Here is a 21,121-nt window from a genome sequence, read left to right as displayed (position 1 = left end):
CTTAGATTGAAAATGAAAATTCAATAGTGGTTAAATGAACAAACAAACACAGCATCATCTTCATCTGTATAGACATCTAATTTTTTATCTCACAATCAGGATATTTATTTAACAAGTTCCTAAACAGGGAGAATGATCCCCAAGATGGTGTTAGTTTCTACTCCTTTTGGCCTCAAATATAAATAAATAGTTTTTTCTTCTTCAGATTTATTAATTAATTGATCTATATTATAAACCAAATATATTATTTATTTGGTGAATATTTTTTGACAGAAGTTTATTTGATGAATTTAAAAATGAAATCTTTGCTTATATTTGAAATCAAAGTGACTATATAATTAAGATATATTCTCTTCGGTTCGAATATGAGTAAAAAATAGACAAACAATGTTGATGTATCTGATTAAAAAATTTAGTCTCAAATTTTTTTTGTCTACGCTTTTGATCTCTGTTTTTTAGTTTTATCATGTGTTCATTTTAATTTTTGAATGAATTTTTGCCGAAATATTAAAATATTATAAGAATCCATCTTAAAAAGTGCAAAAAAACTTAAAATATTATTTAATTCTTGTTAAAAAAAATTAAATTTTTAGAAAGATTTATATAACATTCTAAATATGATTGAAAAAAAAATCAAAATTTCGAATGATATATATAAATTAATCCTTAAAAAAATGATATATATATATATATATATGAAAATTTTAAAATTATAGAAAAATTAAAACGAAGAGTTCAAATATTTATAGAGATTAATTAAAAGGAAGAGTTCAAATATTTATAGAGATTAAAAATCAAAAGTTTTTTTTTGTTTTGTTGAAGTTTTAGTAATTAAGTAATTATGATTTACTTATGGACCCAAAAAATGAAGTTTTAGTAATTATGATTCCACCCTGATACATGATCAAAATCACATAAACATCAAGTTTTGTTTTGAGGTTAGCTTGTAAGTTTGGGGGTGCGCCACAACGAAGGCAATCGGCAAAGAAAGTAGTTCAGTCATTTCCGCAAACACCTTGTTCTCCATCTCTCCGACTCTACCATGTTCCGCAGGTAAACGCACTTACGCTTTTTTCATAGTTTCATTGCCGATGCAACTTTACGCTTTCTCAGTTCGTGATGTCGATTAATCGTATCGTGCTTGCTCTTTTGATTTTCACTGTTTGCGATCGAATTCTTGCGTTTGTTTCATCATTATGCTTATTTGACTGCAGGTCCATTTTGCAATTTTCATCTCGAAGACAATCCTTTAGAACAAACCCCAGATATTTTAGTAATCAGGTACCCAACTTCTACTTCTTATTTTTGCAATTGATGAAAATAATTCAACTAGCATATAGTTTTATATGAAATTGTTGCAACTGATTTATCAATGGAACCTAATATTATTATATAATGTGAGCATTGGAATTAGCATTGAAAAAGGCAAAAAGAGTGAATATTATTCCTCACTTTCAATGGTTTCGCAATCCATCTTAATTTAGTCACCAACTATTGAAAGTTAAAACCTTTAAATGTCTCTTCTGAAGTTCTTATATGCAACAATAGAATTGTAAATGGACTAGAGAAATATATTAGGAGAGTTGAAGGTTGATTCAGGATACATGAGGGTAGTAGTAATTATGTTATTTATTTGCTTATTTCACTTGTGCATAGCACAATCATCATTAACTTCAAATACCGATATACTGCAACACTGGTGCTTGAGTAGAACTGCCATCCCTCATTTTTTTATTTTACTAATTTGAGAATAAAATAAACATAAAAGTGACGAGAATATTGTGTTGGATGTGTGGTACAACTGGACGAGATAGTATTAGGAATGACAACATTGGAGGGAAAGTTGGGGTAGCACCTATCGTCGAAATGATGTGAAAACTCAAATGTGGTTTCGGAATTGGGTATATGGAAAGAAGACCTGTAGATTTTGTAGAAACGAGAGTAGATCAGATGGAGGATAGTCAAATCGCTAGAGGTAGAGGAAGACCTAGAAAAACTACAAGAGAAACTACTAAGGAAGAAAGAGACATTACTGAGTTGGATAGAGATATGATATATGACAGAACATTAGGGCATTATTTGATCAATGTAGCTGACTGTATTTAGTAGGATAAGGCTTGGTTGCTGTTGATTACAAGAATGTAGGGAAGGAAAGGTGTTAATGTTGAAACACTTGTTCTTGCTATACAAATACATTCCGTAATTTACTACTTAGGTTGTTGATTTAGTAGTACTCGTTTCCAAATTTTTGTCAGTTTCACATGTCTTCCTTTTCTAATTTATTACCCTTCATTTCTGCATTACATATTTCAGAAGATACCTTCACATCTATCTTCTCGAAAGAAATTCTCAAATGCATCGAAACCTGGTGGTGCCTCAGCTCCTTATTCTACAGGAAAGCCGCCCGAGTCTCATGGTTCTAAGTCAAAGTCTTTTTTAATTGGAGGTGCTGGTGTAAGTGCTGTTCTTCTGGCAGCTTATCAATTTGGTTTCTTAGATAAATACGTTGAGAAGGAGAAGCTTAGTATTCCCCAAGAAGCTCAGATAGATGGTACCGTTGGAGATTTGGAGAGTGGACAACATTCAATAGAGGAGTTAATTTCACCCACTAGTGAGAAATCTAACAATGAAAATCCTGTTGTAGAGCATGCTGAGCAGAAGGTTGATACCCGTCTTTCACAGCCAGAAATTGCAATAGAAGATTCAAGTGATAAACCGATTCCTCTGCAAGATACTTCTGATATTGCTGAAGATCATAATGCTGGTGCAAAAGAAAACCAGTTTCCCGAATATCCTCAAAGTAGTCTATCATCTGATGATCCTAGTAAAGAGAGTGTGGTGCAATCTGATGGAACTGTTGGCATAAAAAGCACCGAAGCAGATGTTACCCTAAAACCGGAAGAGGCAATTCAACATACATCGCCATCTACACAGGACAATACATTTCTAGATGAGAAGGGGACAGAAAATATTCAACCAAAGCAACAAGAAATAGAGGAAAGAAGGGAGGTACGTCTGAGTTTGTCTTGATATACAGGTTAATCATTAATATCATCTGTGATCTTTTTGGTAATCATGCTGGTTTAAATTTTACAATAGACTTATCAGATGATTTTGTTATTCCCTGGCATTCAGACCAAGAGCCTTTTTCCTTACATTTTTTCTTTCTAAATTGAATTTTGACATTTATTGATTATTATTATTATATTTTCTGTTACTCCATGGCAGAATGTATTAGTTAAAGATATGGAACAACCACCTACCCTCCTTGAGGAATATCACATAAGGAATAAGTCGGAAGGAACCGCTCCTATTGGGCTTACCGAGAACAGTCATTTTCCTGAAGAAAAAGAGGTTTTTTTATGATCCTTTATTTTTTTGTTAACATTTTAGTGGTACATTCTTTTTATGATTCTGATCATGTGTGAAAGCTAACTTCTTGAAACACTAGGCATTTAGTGGTGCAACGGAGGACTTGAAAGATGGTTATGTGACTAAGGATGGAAAAGTGGTTCTTGATTTCGTACAAGCCATCCATGCTGCGGAGAAAAGGCAAGCTGGAATAGATGCACATGCTTTTAATGAAGAGAAGAAAGCATTGAAGGTTAACTTACTCTCTAATCTATGCGAGTAGGCTTAGCATTTGTAGTTTTTTTTTTTTTTTGTTTATTGATGGGTTTGGTATACTAATTTTTACTTGCATCTTTGTTTGTGCTAGGAAAAATATGAAAAGAAGTTGAAGGATGCAGCTGCCAAAGAACTAATGCTTGCTGAAGAAACTGCAATGTTGGATAGGGTAACAATGTTTTTGTTATCTTCCTTTTTATTCAATTTAAAATGATATTTGTTTGTTCATTTTGGTCTTAAATACCTGGATTGCAAAAGACAATAACACAGGCTACTTGATTCAAACAAACAATAATTTCTGTATGTGGGACTGCAGTTTTGTTGTTCAATGTATATGCATTTGACTCGTTAGTTACGTGGTCTCCATTGAGCCTAATAGTTCATATTGAATTTCAATGTACAATTATATTGATTTGACTTAATATCGATCACACAATAATAATCAGAATCAAATTTGAACTATCAGCCTGTCAAGTTTGTTTTGTAATTGTAAAGTTTGTCAACTGATCAAGTCGGACTATTTCTTTTATATGTGCTGTTTGGCTCTACAATGTTACCGGGTCTTGAACTTTGCTTTTATCTCAATACTTTATCAGGAGCTTAAGAGAGAGAGGGCAAAAGCAGCTCTTGCTATTAAGTCACTTCAAGAAAAAATGGACGAGAAACTAAAGATAGAACTTGAACAAAAGGTGCACATTAGGTTTTATTGGCAGTACAAGTACTGCCCCCCGCTTCCTGTATATATTAATATTAGATAATATTTGTTAAAGTAAGTGGCATTATTCATAATTTCAGAAAATCGAAGCAGAAGAAAGTTTGAAGAAAAATCAGGAGTTAGCACAGGCAGAGTTAAATGCAGCCATAGCAAAGGAGAAGGCAGCCCAGCTTGAAAAAATGTCTGAAGCAAATATTAATGTGAGGCTTACTCTAGAATTAAGGATGTGTATAGATACGCCCATATTTAAATTTTTTATAGCTAACTTCAATTTATGAAAAGGGATATGATTTTCATTAGGCAGTAGCATATAGAAGAATACAATAGCCATAATAGTTTTGCTTGGGTATAAAGCCGGGGCAACTTCTACTATGGGTAACTTATGAAAGCATGCAAATAAATTTAGTTCTGGATTTAACTTCCTTATGCAATTTTGAGTATACTACATTCATTAAAACCTGCTTAGTAGGAAATTACATTCATGGTCATTTCATTACTTGAAGCAAGTTTCTGAACAGAGAAAAGTTAGTTTGCCAATGTAAATTCTTGGTCTAACATATAATAAAATTCCCGTAATTCTTAGCAAACAAGTGCTGCATGTTCATTTACATGGTAGGTTAGTTATGGAGGAATTTTCGTAAGAGTACAGATAGCAAAATAATAGAGTTTCTTTATGTACTAGTTAATACCAGATAACTTCCTTCAATGCTCTTCGTGATGAGAACCAAAATAACAGCAAACCTGTCATTGTTTGAATCTTTTCTGGTCTGTGATAGAACTTTCTGTACATCCCAAAGACCAAAACAAACGTTGAATATATTTTTGGTAGACAACATTCAGTACAGCTGTACCAAGGCTGGTGTGTTCACCTTGAATGAAAATACAAAATATGTGAATTTCACTTCTTCATTTATTTTTGTATATGGACTTGTGTTGCTTCTTTGAGGTTGAAAGGTGGATACTACATGTATTTAACTGAACTAATTATTTTGTCTATGGAAAACATAATTTTCTTTTCATAATTATGTTTTGCTAGACAACTACGGCATGGTTGGCTTGAAATTATTGGAAAACTGCTTGATTATGCAAACATAAGCTGCTAAGTTTGATCAAGAAATATTAATGTTAAAAAAGGCAAAACACAGGTCGACTTTTGATAGTTGCAAGGTTGATATCATATTTTTAGCTAATAAGGCTCGATTTAGAATTCTTATTAATGTACGTGCTTCTTGGCTTTCTTGTAATTATCAATATCTTTCATATCATATATGAATGTTGATAATTGACTTGATTTAAAAATTTCTTTCCATCTGATTCTCTAGATAAATGCCTTGTGCATGGCATTTTATGCTCGATCTGAAGAAGCTCGTCAAAGTCATGCTGCACAAAGTTTTGCTTTGGTAATCTTTTTTCACGTTTCTTTTTGTTTTACCAGTTTCCAATTCTGCTTACCACTTACCAGTTTCTTGTTATCTGTGCATGAATCCTGCAGAGAGCACTTGCACTTGAAGATGCACTGTCAAAAGGATTGCCAATTCAGACAGAATTAGAATCTTTGCAGTCTTATCTTGAAGGCACAGATAAAGATTCAGTGTTGGATTTGGTTCTAGCGTCCCTTCCTGAAGAGACAAGAAACAACGGCACGGACACGCATTTGCAATTAAAGCAGAAGGCAAGCCGTGTTCTTATCTGCTGTTGACTTTTTGGGTTACTTGTTCGTTATAAAATTGCTACATTTCTTCTGTCAATTATTATTTTTTAACCTTGCAGAGCTTTCTTTTGATTATATGCTAGATGTTGTTTTCTCTCGATGCTTATAGCATGAATATGGATCTCTTTAAATTGATTTTTTTACTTATATTAGTGACAAATCCGTTGGTTATCTTTGACATTCAGTAATGCTCATATATCTTTTGAAGCTGCCTTATAAATTTATATAAAGCATTTGAGTTGACTGCTGAAGAACTTTATGGAATTATTGAACATTTTTTGTGATTTCCTGAAATGTAGTTGACTGTTACTACATCAATTCTAGATTATACCATACAATATAATTTTAGATTTCAATCTTGCATATTTCTAATTTATGCATATTCTGTTGCAGTTTGATATCATAAAAGGTAATGTACGACACTTCGTCTTCTTCCCACCAGGAGGGGGAGGTATGTTGGCACATTCTTTGGCGCGTATAGCATCCTTGTTGAAGGTACGTAGATAAATTACCAATATGGCATTTACATTTATGTGTGTGCTTAATGGGAAAATATAATTAGTTGGGGAGGTGAAATTCCATGGAGACATAATTTGTGTTTTGATACACTGGCTACCTTTATTTCTTTCTGGTGCCCTAACTCTCATTTTCATCTCTATCGAATTCATCCTGAAGTACAAACTGTTGCGCCATATTCAGGTTAAGGAAGCTGACCAATCAGGTGATGGGATTGAATCTGTTATTAACAAAGTTGAGAGTTACTTGGCAGAAGGAAAACTTGCTGAAGCAGCAGATTGTCTAGAAGAAAGTGTGAGGGATACCCAAGCTGCAGAAATTGTTGCAGGTTGGGTGAAGCAAGCAAGAAACAGGGCTATTTCTGAGCAGGCTGTAGTTTTTCTTCAATCCTATGCCAATTCCATTAGCCTTACATGATTATCAAATTTTGAATATTTGACAAGACCGTGTTGATTTAAATACCTAAAGGTTGGAGAGATTATTTGGTTCCACCAAGGATGCCAACGGGAGTTGCCTTGACCCACAAGAAAACAAGTTAGCGTTTTCATAGCAGTTAAAATTCATTGATTCTGTGATATCTGTATAACACCACTGGCTTCGGTGATTGGAACAAAGTGATTTGAGGCTCTGTATATTTTCTCTTTCACGAATGATTAAAATGTTGCATTGTTAGTATGGAAATTTCAATAATATACCCGCGGCCACAGGCGACCAAGACAAGGTTGGACGTCAAATGTCTATCATTGCTCTCCATACAAATAATAGTTCAAGATGGTTTCCTGAGCGATGATAATTGTTCGTTTTTGTTTTTACTACCTGCTAAGTTAGATATCATGCTTATTTATATTCAGTGCAAAATGTTAGATACCATCTTTTGAGCGAATGAATAGAGTTTGTAAACTTCTTTTGGGCAGAAGAGTCTGCCTATAGTTTTAAGTATAAAGTTATTCATCAACCTGTCAAAAAAATAAATTTATTAATCAAAGTGGAGGTTTTTAATAAACGACGAGGTATTTAATTGGAGCAATCTTGTAATTGGATTGTTGAAAAATGAAAATAAATAAATTTTCACATCCTAACGATTAAAATTAAATGAGAAAAAGAAATAAATATTTACTAGTTCAATCATTTTACTAGATACATTGCACATATAACAAACATCCAATCCACATCCAATCCAACCAAGGAAAACCTCTGCAGATTGCCTTTATTTGTTTAAAGGAAAATGATATAAAACGGAAACAGTGGTTGTTTGGTTCAATCATTTTGTCATATCCTAGATCCCTCTCCGGGACAAATATTTTTTATTTTTTTATATATATTATTACTATATCAACACTCATAAGAGTAACGTCTACAATCTCAATCACCAGCAGTGACATATCAACTTCTGTTATGTGAGTTTATATTTTGGTTGGGGAATTGAAAAAATAGACCCTCTTCTTGTAATGTAAAGTAAAAAAAATTGTCTGTCCCCCGTGATCTTAACCCAGTTGATAAGGACAATACATAATATATGCAAGGTCCGGGGCTCAAACCCTGGACACCACAAAACAAAACGTAAAAAAATTTGTCTGAAGTGTTCACATTCCATTGCGGTTAATTTAAATTAATGATTATATATATAAACCAAACAAGTTATTGGTGTTTTAGCTAGCTGAAATGTCCCAATCAGCAGGAGAATATTAACAGCAAATGCTTACGGGGCGCAGCTGCAAATAACATGGCTCGTTCTTTGTTGCTTGATTTGATTTAATTATATCTAACTCAGTTGCTAATACAGCTTGTCCAAATAATAATAAGATTTTTTTAAAGGTAATAATAAGAAAATAGACAGCCCTTTATTAATAATACACGCACACTTGAACTAACCAAAAGATGAATAGACTTGCTAATTGAGGTAATTTTTAAATGGCTTTCTGGTTAGCTAGTTGGTTAAGCCAAACCTGTTTGATCAATAATTGGAGTTCGGTTCCCAACTTTAGTTTAAGATATTAGAAATGAGAATAGCTCTTTACATTTTATTTTGATTTTCAAAAGTTTTATCAACGGAAGATAATTTTGTTTGATATACTATTCAACGCTAAATATATACACATCTTTTGGCAGAAATTCAAACCTTAAATATTGTGATAGATCAATTCATTTGGTTAAACTTAACTCTCTCATTATAACTATTTTTCTTTACTTTTTCATAGGTTTCCCTTAAAGTAATACTTTTTTTTGAGCATTCATCCAATATTATACGCTGATATGTGTTCAATCAAAATTTAAACATTGATCACGTATAATTCTCTATGTTAGACCTAACATCTATTGTTCTCATTAATATAATTCTTTCTTTTTTTGGGTACAAAAAAGGAACTAAGCCTTAATAATTGAAATTACTTACTATTGATGAAGTTAATTTTTTTAAATAATATTGAACAACTTCTTATAAATATGCATATTTGTTTGTGCATGCTCTTCCGATGACACTGTCGTTGCCAACTTCTTAAAATTTTACTAGATCTAGTAAAATTTAGTGGCCCTAACGAGTCTTGAGATGCAAATCAATTAAATTATACTTTTGATATATAAAAAAGTGACACTTCTCTACACAATCATCTATGCTCTTGCCCGCAACGAATGTTCGACAGAGAGTTGGCTTTGATTTGACTTTTGGTCTTATGTGTTATTTAGGCTTTGAGAAATGTCTGTGTCTTCTTTAATAATTTGTTTGATCTTTCACTTTTCTCAAATGAAAATAAAATATTCTTACGAAAAATGGTTCTTGAAGAGAAAAAGTTTACTTGAAGAGAGAAAGTGATTGTGTTCACTATGTATAATCTCTTTTTGTTGTTGTTATTAATTTTATTTTTCAGAGGTGTTGTTGTTATTGATGTGAAGAATAGCAATCACATATCAAATTTTAATTAAAAGATGTATCTATATTTAGTGTCGATACATCTCGAACATAATTCAATTATATCCCGTAAAGAAAACATTTTAAAAAATAGAAATTATGTAAACATATAGTGGTGTTTATAATTGTGAAAATAAAATAAAATATAGTTGTGTTTATTACATGAGTGTTGTTGAACACCATTGATGTTCGATGACTAACTAACCATCAATGGAAGAAAATGTTAAATATACGTTGATGACACGCTGTTTAAAATCAATCATTGTTTTGATGTTGGCATGCGTCTTAAAGATGCTAGATGTCATTTTATCAAAGCAAAAAATGCTAGATACTACAGTGTGTCATCTCTGATGGAAGCAGAAGCTTGTGGACTCAAGGAAGTAATTTTGCTAGGGTAAATGGATGTGTTGAATGTATCAATTAGGTCAAATTGCAAGCTATTGGTTGATAACATATTGGATAGATTTGTAGATCAGTCTAATTTTGGCAGACTTGTAAATGATTGTATGATGGTTCTTAGTTCTTTCCAATTATCAAAACGGTAAGATAAATTTTATTACGAGACAAACAAATTTTAGTCTTCATTCTTTAACAATAGCGTTAAAATTGTATGCAAGTCATCATATCTTTAATTATATACCATCTTATATCTCTTCTAGTTTGAGGAGCAATGAAAAAAATATAACTTTGTTCCCTTAAAAAAAAATAACTTTGTTATTGTAAAAAGAAAAAACTTAAGTGTTGTTTTATGATTTTATTGTAACATTCATTATTTTTTTAATTAAATTAATCATAAATACATCACTCTCAACTCTCAAGTCTATTATACCTTACTATATATTGGATATGAATCCACTATCTTTAAAGCGGAAAAGGCACCGTATCTCTCACTTATGGCACACGCTAATCTTATTCAATATAAAAAAATAATTTTATAAATGTTGTGTGCAAGTGTGAGTTATATGTCTCACATCTGATAGAAAAGTAAAGGTTGAACACCCTATAAGTAAGAGGCCCATAAACTCATTGCCTTAAGATTTTGGGTAAGAGTGTGGCGTCTCTCGTTGTTCTAACCTCGATGTGGACGATCTCCCGAGCTCCCCTGAGTGACCCAACAATAAAATGTTATAATTTTAAATTTATCTTAATCTTTTTTATTTTGGGTAGAAATTTATCTTGATCTTTATTCATACATACAAAAAAGGTAAGAAACACAACACATTGTTTTACAGTTATGTTGACTGTTGAGTAGAAGAAGAGTGAATCTGAAGCCGACGCCAACCTGTGAGTGAGTGAGCTTCAACTTGGCACTTGTCGGTAAACCAATCCAATCACTCACACCGTCAACATGAAAATCAAAATATAGTAACGTAAGACACAATCAAATTAGCAACAAAGTTAAATAAAGCAATAACAATTTTATTATTATTTATAATAATAAGGTACAACTATATTTCTTTCTTCTTTGTTCCTCTCTCTCTTTCTTCTTATCTTCTTCTACCAATTCCAATTCCAATTCCAATTCACACAATTACATGCATTTTCATTCTTTCAAGGTTTCACTCTCTTACTACTTCCACTACTACTTTGTATTTTCATCATCATGCATTTCACTTTTTACATTATCATCTTACACTGTCAGTGTTGATCTGAGCTACTTTGGATTCAATTCTTGTGTTTTTGCATTGATGATTTGATTTTCACTTTCAGATTTGTGATTTACATTTTTTTTTCATGTTTTAAACTAGGAGGAGCATTTGAAGAGTGTCTCTTCAGTGTAGATCTGAAGAAGGGTCTCATCAATTTTGACTCAAAGAGTGAAGAGAACAATCTAAAGCTGGCTACTACACTATCTTGGAGGCATGCTGCCAATAATGGCAGCAGCCATGCTTCCACTGATCTGGTTAGTACCTTCATACATCAATTTTTTCTTTCTTTCTTTCTTTCTTTTTCCATGACCCATTATTTCAATCTAATCCTACTTGATTTGGGTTTTATAAAGTTCACAACTTTAAAAGAATTATGGTCAATGTAACCATTTTGATTTAGTATGCAACTTCATTTTGATTTTTTGTTTAATTCAGATTTATTTCCTTTTGTACTCGATGTTAGACAATGTTAGAAAGTTTAAAGAAAATCTTAGATTTAATTCAGTAATATAGTCCCCACTTTTCTGCTACTTATTTTAAATTGTCCCTTGGCAACATATACATGACAGTTTTGCAGATTGAGAGAAGTATAGTTAAGGAAATGACAAGAAATATTTATTGTAGGATCTCTGACATTATCAACTGAGCAACTCATGCAGGGGAAAATATTTATTATAGAATAGCAGGCATTATTAACTCAGCAATGCAGCTTGGGGGGTGCAGGGCAAAACTAGAAAATGTTTAATTTTCTTGATTGGGAATGTAATAATCAAGTTGTGATATATGTTGGTTTACCTATCGACCGTTAGAACCTGATCTCCCATTTTATCTTCTCTTTCTTATAGAACACATTACTTAGGGGTGTTTGGATGGAGGGTTTAGGAGGGGGAAGGGAGGGGAGGGATTAATTTTCTTTTTTATATCACGGACTAGATAACATTTTTTTTTTTTTTTTAAATAAATTAAGTGTGATTGAAGTATTATATGATCGTTTATCATGTTGTTATTTTATTTTTTAAAAAAACTTTTCAAATGAAAAGTAAGCCCTCCCCTCCCTTCACCTTCTAAACCCTCCATCCAAACACACCCTTAGTTTTCCACCCCCACTAGCTTTATGAGCAGGACAAAGAAAAAGAAAAAACAACAAATGCTTTTAGGATGATCAGTTTATATTATTTTTAAAATTGTAGTTGATGTATTCAAAAATACGTAGACATGTCATTTAACATTCTGCACCTTCATTATTTTGTTTGCAGGAAAGGAATGGTGATGGGAAGGCTCAAGATTCAGAGCCCCCAACTCCTCATTCTGTTCTGAAGATGGGACTGAGGTTGGTTACAAGTTACAAATATACCCTTTTTTTTCATGAGTAATTTACAAACTTTTAAAATCAGTGATGAATTACATGCAATGCGTCTAGAATAAAAAAAGTTATTTCTTTAAGTTGATACATTTTGTGCATTAGTGTTTATTCTACTGCTTGCTGGCAAGTAAGGTGAGTGTCTAACACTGTGAATGTGGGGTACCTCTTGTATTAGTGTTATCATCAAAAATAGAACATTTTTTATTAAAGAATGTTATATAATAGAAGATAAGGTTGTTTTGGTTCTGACAATATTATATATCTGAATTAAGAATCATCTGAATTTAATGCTTCAATTTATGAACAATCGATAGTCAAATTTGTGATCACAAAATTTCGGCATCTTACGTTCTTAATTGGTTGCACTTGCAGAGATCGTAGTAGCAGCATGGAGGATCCAGATGGGACATTAGCTAGTGTTGCCCAATGCATTGAGCAGCTGCGCCAGAGCTCGTCTTCTGTGCACGAGAAAGAGTATTCCTTAAGGCAGTTATTGGATCTCATAGATACGCGTGAAAATGCATTTAGTGCTGTTGGATCTCACTCTCAGGCAGTTCCAGTACTTGTTTCCCTTCTTCGGTCAGGTTCGTTGAATGTGAAGATCCAGGCAGCAACTGTTTTGGGCTCACTTTGTAAAGAAAATGAACTGAGGGTGAAAGTCTTGCTTGGTGGATGTATTCCTCCATTGCTTGGTCTGCTGAAGTCAAATTCTACTGAAGGCCAAATTGCTGCTGCAAAGACTATATATGCTGTCTCTCAAGGTGGCGCGAGAGACCATGTTGGCTCAAAAATATTTTCGACCGAAGGAGTAGTACTGGTGCTTTGGCAGCAGTTGCGAACTGGCCTGAAAACCGGAAACGTAGTTGAAAGTTTATTGACGGGAACATTGAAAAATCTCTCCAGCAATGCAGAGGGATTCTGGAATGCAACAATTCAAGCCGGAGGAGTGGACATATTAGTGAAGTTATTGGCAACAGGGCAGCCTAGCACTTTAGCCAATGTTTGCTTTTTGCTTGCTTCTGTAATGATGGAGGATGCATCTGTTTGTTCGAAAGTGTTGAACGCAGAGGTGACTAAACAACTCTTGAAACTATTAGGCCCCGGTAATGATGACCTTGTTAGAGCTGAAGCAGCTGGTGCTCTTAAATCTCTATCTGCTCAGTGCAAAGAGGCGAGACGGGAGATAGCCAGTTCTAATGGCATTCCTGCTTTGATCAATGCTACCATAGCTCCTTCTAAAGAATACATGCAGGGTGAGTGTGCTCAAGCATTGCAAGAGAATGCTATGTGTGCTTTAGCAAACATCTCTGGTGGTTTGTCTTATGTCATATCTAGCCTTGGTCAAAGCCTTGAATCATGCTCTTCCCCTACCCAAACTGCTGACACTTTAGGGGCTATAGCATCAGCTCTTATGATATATGATAACAAGGCAGAATCTACCAAACCATCAGATCCTTTGGTGGTTGAACAGACATTACTCAAACAATTCAAACCTCGCTTACCCTTCCTTGTGCAAGAACGGACCATTGAAGCTTTAGCTAGTTTGTACGGCAATCCCATACTCTCAACTAAACTGGAAAATTCCGATGGAAAACATTTGCTTGTTGGTCTGATAACGATGGCTGCTGACGAAGTGCAAGATGAGCTTATAAAAGCTCTTTTGGCACTATGCAAAAATGAAGGAAGCCTATGGCGTGCACTTCAGGGTCGTGAAGGAGTTCAGCTGTTAATATCTCTTCTTGGTCTTTCTTCAGAACAGCAGCAAGAATGTGCAGTTGCATTGCTTTGCCTTTTATCTAATGAAAATGATGAAAGTAAATGGGCAATTACAGCCGCTGGTGGTATACCCCCACTTGTTCAAATTTTGGAGACAGGATCTGCAAAAGCAAAGGAAGATTCGGCAAGAATCCTTAAGAATTTGTGCAATCATAGTGAAGATATACGTGCTTGTGTTGAAAGTGCAGATGCTGTTCCTGCATTGTTATGGCTATTGAAGAATGGAAGTCCTAACGGGAAGGATATTGCAGCAAAGACCATAAATCATTTAATTCATAAATCTGATACTACCACTATCAGTCAGCTTACAGCCTTATTGACAAGTGACCTTCCTGATTCTAAGGTATATGTTTTGGATGCTTTGAGAAGTATGCTTTGTGTTGCTCCTCTTAGCGACATTTTACGTGAAGGTAGTGCCGCTGGTGATGCATTTGACACCATGATAATGTTATTGAGCACAACAAAGGAAGAAACTCAGGCAAAATCTGCATCAGCTCTGGCCGAAATTTTTGAAGCTAGGAAAGATTTGCGTGAAAGTAGCATTGCTGTCAAAGCTCTTTGTTCATCCATGAAATTGCTTGATTTTGAATCTGAAAATATCCTAATGGAGTCCTCAAACTGCCTGGCTGCAATATTTCTTTCCATCAATGAGAACAAGGATGTAGCAGCTGTTGCTAAAGATACATTAGCCCCCCTAGTTGCACTAGCTAACTCTTCAGTTTTGGAAGTAGCAGAGAGGGCTATAGGTGCTGTAGCGAATCTTATTTTGGATATTGGAATAGCAAAGAAAGTTGTTGCAGAAGAAGTTATCTTGCCTGCTACCAGAGTATTACATGAAGGCACAATTTCTGGAAAAACTCATGCTGCAGCAGCAATCGCTCGCCTCTTACATTCTCAGAAAGTTAATAATGCTGTTACCGATTGTGTGAATCGTGCCGGCACTGTTCTTGCATTAGTTTCTTTTTTGGATTCTTCTGCCAGTGGATCTGTTGACACATCAGAGGCACTGGAAGCACTTGCCATTCTGTCTAGGCCAGAAGAGACCGGTGCAAACATTAAACCAGCATGTGCAGTTTTGGCTGAATTCCCCAAAAGCATAAGACCAATAGTCCTGTGCATTGCCAATTCAACACCGACATTGCAAGATAAAACAATCGAGATTTTATCTCGATTATGTAAAGACCAGCCTGTCGTTTTAGGAGACACTGTTGCTTCTGCCTCTGGATGTATATCTTCAATAGCAAAGAGGATAATTAGTTCCACAAATGTAAAGGTCAAAATTGGTGGAATTGCGCTTCTTATTTGTGCTGCAAAAGAAAATCCTCAGAGATTGGTGGAGGATCTCAATATATCAAACTTGTCTGCTAACCTTACTCAGTCTCTAGTTGATATTCTTATTTCTGCACAGCCTTCTTTGGGTACTCACGGTGATGATGATAATGACAAGGAATCCATCAGCATATGCAGGCATACAAAAGAAGAGGCCAACAACCATGAATCGAAAACTGGAACTTCTACTATACGTGGTGTTGATTTAGCTATATGGTTACTGTCTATTCTTGCTTGTCATGATGAAAAAAATAAAATAGCAATAATGAAGGCTGGAGCAATTGATGTTCTCGCCGACCGGATCTCTAATTGTTACTCACAATATTCTCAGGTATTCAAGTGCCTTTTACCTATCTATCGAGAAGAAAGAAATAAACAGTCGATTTGATTCTGATCTTAGTTATTACATAACAGAGAAAATTATGCTTTAACCTTTCCAACTCCCCTCCACTCGCATTTTGTCTAAAATAAGCTTTAGTACACACAGTTTTTAATTACGAGTACTACTTACACATACCAAGTTTCAGAACCTCTGCAATCTAAACTGAATCCCCTCGATTAAAACATCACATTTGATCATTTTCTCAATTCAATTGCATAGAATTTACCAAGGTGAATTTGTTATTTATCTTCTGAAACATATAAGTTGGGGATATAGAGTAAAAGATGGTACATTTTTTTTTTTTTTTGTAAACAGTAGAAAACCAACAGAATCAAATGAGTGGAAAGGATGAGATAACAAAAAGTAATTTAAAATAGTGAGGGTTGAGGGTGACTGTGAAGTAAGAAAATAGTTAAAGTAATTATTAATGTTTGAAGTTATACTAAGTTTGCAAAACTTGTTAATAGGTTACCTTTTTACAAAACACGATGATAAAACCTTCTTTACTTGTATCGTAATCAAATCTCGAACCTATATTTATTGTAAAAACATGTTTTGACATTCTTTTTAATATTTTTGATTTCAGAGAGGTGAATTGTGATTTTTCCAAGTAAATATTCACTTATTTACACATAAATGCATCCTTCACTTTAAAAGTAAAACATGCATGCACCCTCTTAATGATTGAAATAGTAAGATAACAGATTACTATATTAATGTTATACTATTTTTGTATATGAACTCTGTTTGCTTCTTTACGGTGAACATGCAGAATGACTACAAAGAAGATAACAGCATGTGGATTTGTGCCTTGTTGTTGGCAATATTATTTCAAGATAGAGATATCATACGGGCACATTCAACCATAAAATCTGTACCAGCACTAGCCAATTTATTGAAGTCAGAGGAATCGGCAAACAAATATTTTGCTGCACAATCAATAGCCAGTCTTGTTTGCAATGGTAGCAGGGGAACACTTCTGTCTGTGACAAATTCTGGGGCAGCAGGTGGACTTATCTCTTTGCTTGGTTGTGCTGATACAGATATCCAGGAACTTCTGGAATTATCAGAGGAATTTTCTTTGGTGCGTTATCCTGATCAAGTGGCTCTAGAGAAGTTGTTTAGAGTTGATGATATAAGAGTTGGTGCCACTTCTCGGAAGGCAATACCTGCCCTAGTTGATCTTCTCAAACCAATTCCTGATCGGCCAGGTGCACCATTTTTAGCTCTTGGACTTTTGACTCAGCTTGGTAGAGATTGTCCGCCAAATAAGACTGTAATGGTAGAATCTGGGGCTTTAGAAGCTCTTACAAAGTATCTTTCCCTTGGTCCACAAGATGCAACCGAAGAAGCCGCTACAGATCTGCTAGGAATTCTGTTTAGTAGTGCTGATATACGAAAACACGACTCTGCATTTGGTGCTGTTAATCAACTTGTAGCTGTCCTACGCTTAGGAGGAAGAGGTGCAAGGTACAGTGCTGCAAAAGCATTGGAAAGTTTATTTTCGGCGGACCACATTAGAAACGCTGACATTGCTCGACAAGCTGTTCAACCCTTGGTAGAAATTCTTAACACTGGTTCAGAAAGGGAGCAGCATGCTGCAATTGCTGCATTGGTTGGGTTACTGAGTGAAAACCCGTCAAGAGCACTTGCTGTTGCAGATGTTGAGATGAATGCAGTAGATGTTCTTTATAGGATCCTTTCGTCAAATTGTTCAATGGACCTCAAAGGGGACGCTGCTGAATTATGTTGCGCTCTTTTTGGAAATACAAGGATTCGGTCCACGGCTGCTGCTGCACGATGCGTTGAACCACTAGTCTCTCTCCTTGCAACCGAGTTCAGTCCTGCTCATCATTCAGTTGTCCGGGCATTGGATAGACTTGTTGACGATGAGCAACTGGCTGAATTGGTTGCTGCACATGGGGCAGTCATTCCTCTTGTTAGTCTACTGTCTGGTAGAAACTATGTACTTCATGAGGCCATTTCCAGAGCTCTGGTCAAGTTAGGAAAAGACAGACCTGCTTGTAAAATGGAAATGGTAAAAGCTGGAGTCATTGAAAGTATACTCGACATCTTACATGAAGCACCTGATTATTTGCTCGCAGCTTTTGCGGAACTGCTGCGTATATTAACCAATAATGCTACCATAGCTAAAGGACCATGGGCTGCTAAAGTTGTTGAACCCTTGTTTTTGTTATTGGCAAGACACGATTTTGTGCCCGATGGACAGCACAGTGCAATGCAGGTTTTGGTTAATATCCTAGAACATCCACAGTGTCGTGCTGACTATTCATTGACTTCTCACAAAGTTATTGAACCACTTATCCCTTTGCTTGATTCACCGATATCGGTTGTGCAACAGTTGGCTGCTGAGCTTCTTTCGCATCTGCTCCTAGAAGAACATCTTCAGAAGGATCCAGTGACTCCGAAAGTAATTGCCCCGCTTATAAGAATTCTCGGTTCTGGTATACCTTTACTGCAGCAGAGAGCTGTAAAGGCCCTAGTTAGTATTGCACTAACATGGCCGAACGAAATTGCCAAAGAGGGTGGTGTTGTTGAGATTTCCAGAGTGATATTGCAAGCTGATCCTTCCCTTCCTCATGCTTTATGGGAATCTGCTGCGTCTGTTCTGTCAAGTATTCTGCAATTTAGCTCTGAATTCTACTTGGAAGTGCCTGTTGCAGTGTTGGTAAGGTTGCTTCGATCTGGCTCGGAGAGCACAGTTATCGGTGCATTAAATGCACTTCTGGTTTTGGAAAGTGACGATGGAACTAGTGCAGAAGCTATGGCTGAAAGTGGTGCAATAGAGGCTCTCTTGGAGCTCCTAAGATCTCATCAGTGTGAGGAAACCGCTGCACGACTCTTAGAAGTACTGCTTAACAACGTAAAGATCAGAGAAACGAAAGTCACTAAATCAGCCATCTTACCGTTATCACAGTATCTTTTGGACCCACAAACCCAAGCACAGCACGCAAGGTTATTGGCAACGTTGGCTCTTGGGGATTTGTTCCAGAACGAGGCTCTTGCTCGATCTGGTGATGCAGTTTCTGCCTGTCGTGCTTTAGTGAACGTGCTTGAAGACCAACCAACCGAAGAAATGAAAGTCGTAGCCATATGTGCTTTGCAAAATCTTGTGATGTATAGTCGACCAAACAGAAGAGCGGTTGCAGAGGCCAGTGGTGTTCAGGTTGTATTGGATTTGATAGGTTCAAGTAATCCTGAAACTTCTGTTCAGGCTGCAATGTTTATTAAACTTCTGTTCTCAAATAATACTATTCAAGAGTATGCTTCTAGCGAAACAGTCAGAGCAATCACTGGTGAGTTTTACCTTGCTTATTGTTAAAATACTAGAAAGTTATATATGTGAATATATACGGCACTCTATATAATATCAAAATATTCTAATATATTAACATTTGTATCTTCAGATTTTGATGTGTTTAAACATGGTCTAACAAAATTTTGTGTTCTTGTAGCCACTATTGAAAAAGATTTATGGGCGAGTGGAACCGTGAATGAGGAATATCTGAAAGCATTAAATTCTCTATTCAGCAACTTTCCACGACTGAGAGCAACCGAACCGGCAACACTTAGCATTCCCCATCTGGTAACAGCCTTAAAGACAGGTTCAGAGGCTTGTCAGGAAGCTGCATTGGAGGCACTTTTTCTTCTCAGACAAGCTTGGTCAGCATGCCCTGCTGAAGTCTCAAGAGCTCAGTCAATTGCAGCTGCAGATGCTATTCCTTTTCTGCAGTACTTAATCCAGTCTGGCCCACCTCGATTTCAGGAGAAGGCGGAATTTTTATTGCAGTGTTTGCCAGGTACATTGGTGGTGATCGTCAAGCGTGGTAACAATATGAGACAGTCTGTTGGAATCCCGAGTGTTTACTGCAAGATTACACTTGGCAACTCCCCGCCGAAGCTAACAAAGGTTTTCTTTTTATATATTTTCACATATATCTATTTTCGTTTTTTGTGATGGAACATTTTAACTTTTTATTAATACACAATCGTCCCTGAAATTTGAATATTACTAAATTACTGATGATGATGTGGTGATCAGGTGGTCTCAACTGGTCCTAACCCGGAGTGGGAGGAGAGCTTTACATGGTCCTTTGAGAGTCCTCCAAAAGGCCAGAAGCTTCATATTTCTTGCAAAAACAAGAGCAAAGTGGGAAAGGTAGGTGTAATTGAAAACTAATTTATTGCATTATATAGTATATATTCAACGTCTCCTATCTTGTTTTTACACTTCCACTTAACCCCTTATATTGTGATTTGTCAACAGAGTAAATTTGGAAAAGTAACAATCCAAATTGATCGAGTGGTAATGCTAGGAGCCGTAGCTGGTGAGTACACTCTTTTGCCTGCAAGTAAAAGTGGACCCCCAAGGAATCTAGAAATTGAATTTCAATGGTCTAACAAAGTAAGTGATACAACAACTGAGACAGTTCAGCAATAGAGGACAAGCTGTGAAGGATTTTTTTGGATTTTTTGTTTTTTCCAGAGAAATCATGTGTACATAGCTGTTGTTTATTTTATTTTTTGGTCTATAGTTCAAAACAGAATATTTTTCTTTTGTCATTATATTCTTTTGTAACTTGATCCTTCATTTCCTAGGATAAACACTAGGGGGTACGAAGATCATGCTTGCTTTTGTGTTTCTTGTATGATTCTTTGAGTGTGTTCAATTCAAAGTAGTGTAGCGAGTCTGTTCTATGCTTTTGTTTGGAACTGTACAAGTACAACTTTGATGTATAAATATAAAGATTGACGTGTGTTTACATATCATAATAATTTGATGAATATATATTTTTTTTTGACAGTATTCAAATATTAAACATGAAATGACAAATTAACAAGTGCATTATATACCTCTAAAAAAAATGCATTATACAGTAAGTGGTAAAGGGAAAATGGTCCTAAGTTTTGTAACAACTACGAGAGATCGCCCTATAGGGAATTTCACGAATATTGCATTGCATAATATCTTACCTAATTTTGCAATTTGCACCTATGTTAGGAAGAGTAGATAATATATTGAATGTGTTCATTTTGTGCATAAATGTTTCTAAAATACTACATCCACTTGTCTATGATTATATTTAAGTCTAACTTCTGATATTCCAAAATATTTAGTAGTATTAT

General features: G+C 35.2%; 2 protein-coding genes across 3 annotated transcripts; both read left to right on the top strand.

Moving 5' to 3' along the window:
- Window positions 1-948: 948 nt before the first annotated feature.
- LOC146933738 (MICOS complex subunit) lies at window positions 949-7,362 on the top strand. Its single transcript, XM_085705509.1, has 12 exons — window positions 949-1,053; window positions 1,215-1,281; window positions 2,314-3,009; window positions 3,229-3,354; window positions 3,452-3,604; window positions 3,719-3,796; window positions 4,224-4,316; window positions 4,423-4,542; window positions 5,665-5,742; window positions 5,835-6,014; window positions 6,447-6,548; window positions 6,753-7,362. Exons 1-12 carry the CDS (start codon window positions 1,043-1,045, stop codon window positions 6,984-6,986), a joined length of 1,938 nt encoding a protein of 645 aa, XP_085561635.1. The 5' UTR covers window positions 949-1,042; the 3' UTR covers window positions 6,987-7,362.
- A 3,307-nt stretch (window positions 7,363-10,669) lies between these two features.
- On the top strand, window positions 10,670-20,770 carry LOC146933737 (protein CELLULOSE SYNTHASE INTERACTIVE 1-like). 2 transcript variants are annotated; one of them, XM_085705508.1, is made up of 8 exons: window positions 10,670-10,916; window positions 11,223-11,377; window positions 12,380-12,453; window positions 12,859-15,922; window positions 16,746-19,290; window positions 19,450-19,904; window positions 20,037-20,153; window positions 20,262-20,770. In XM_085705508.1, exons 3-8 carry the CDS (start codon window positions 12,443-12,445, stop codon window positions 20,433-20,435), a joined length of 6,366 nt encoding a protein of 2,121 aa, XP_085561634.1. In that variant the 5' UTR covers window positions 10,670-10,916; window positions 11,223-11,377; window positions 12,380-12,442; the 3' UTR covers window positions 20,436-20,770. The 2 variants fall into 2 exon arrangements, with proteins under 2 accessions (XP_085561634.1, XP_085561633.1); XM_085705507.1 differs by lacking the exon at window positions 10,670-10,916 and adding an exon at window positions 10,942-11,030.
- The last annotated feature ends 351 nt before the right edge of the window (window positions 20,771-21,121 follow it).

Source organism: Medicago sativa, chromosome 4, assembly GCF_051527215.1.
Source record: "Medicago sativa cultivar Bolivia chromosome 4, Bolivia_mono, whole genome shotgun sequence".
Classification (NCBI taxonomy): domain Eukaryota; kingdom Viridiplantae; phylum Streptophyta; class Magnoliopsida; order Fabales; family Fabaceae; genus Medicago; species Medicago sativa.
Note: the sequence above shows the minus strand (reverse complement) of the source record. Positions and strands in the feature narration are given on the sequence as shown.

Coding starts and splice junctions, on each gene's coding strand:
- LOC146933737 (XM_085705508.1), top strand. Junction 15,923..16,745: donor GTTACTCACAATATTCTCAG/GTATTCAAGTGC, acceptor GTGAACATGCAG/AATGACTACAAAGAAGATAA. Junction 19,291..19,449: donor AACAGTCAGAGCAATCACTG/GTGAGTTTTACC, acceptor GTGTTCTTGTAG/CCACTATTGAAAAAGATTTA.
- LOC146933738 (XM_085705509.1), top strand. Junction 4,543..5,664: donor TGTCTGAAGCAAATATTAAT/GTGAGGCTTACT, acceptor CTGATTCTCTAG/ATAAATGCCTTGTGCATGGC. Junction 5,743..5,834: donor CTGCACAAAGTTTTGCTTTG/GTAATCTTTTTT, acceptor TGAATCCTGCAG/AGAGCACTTGCACTTGAAGA.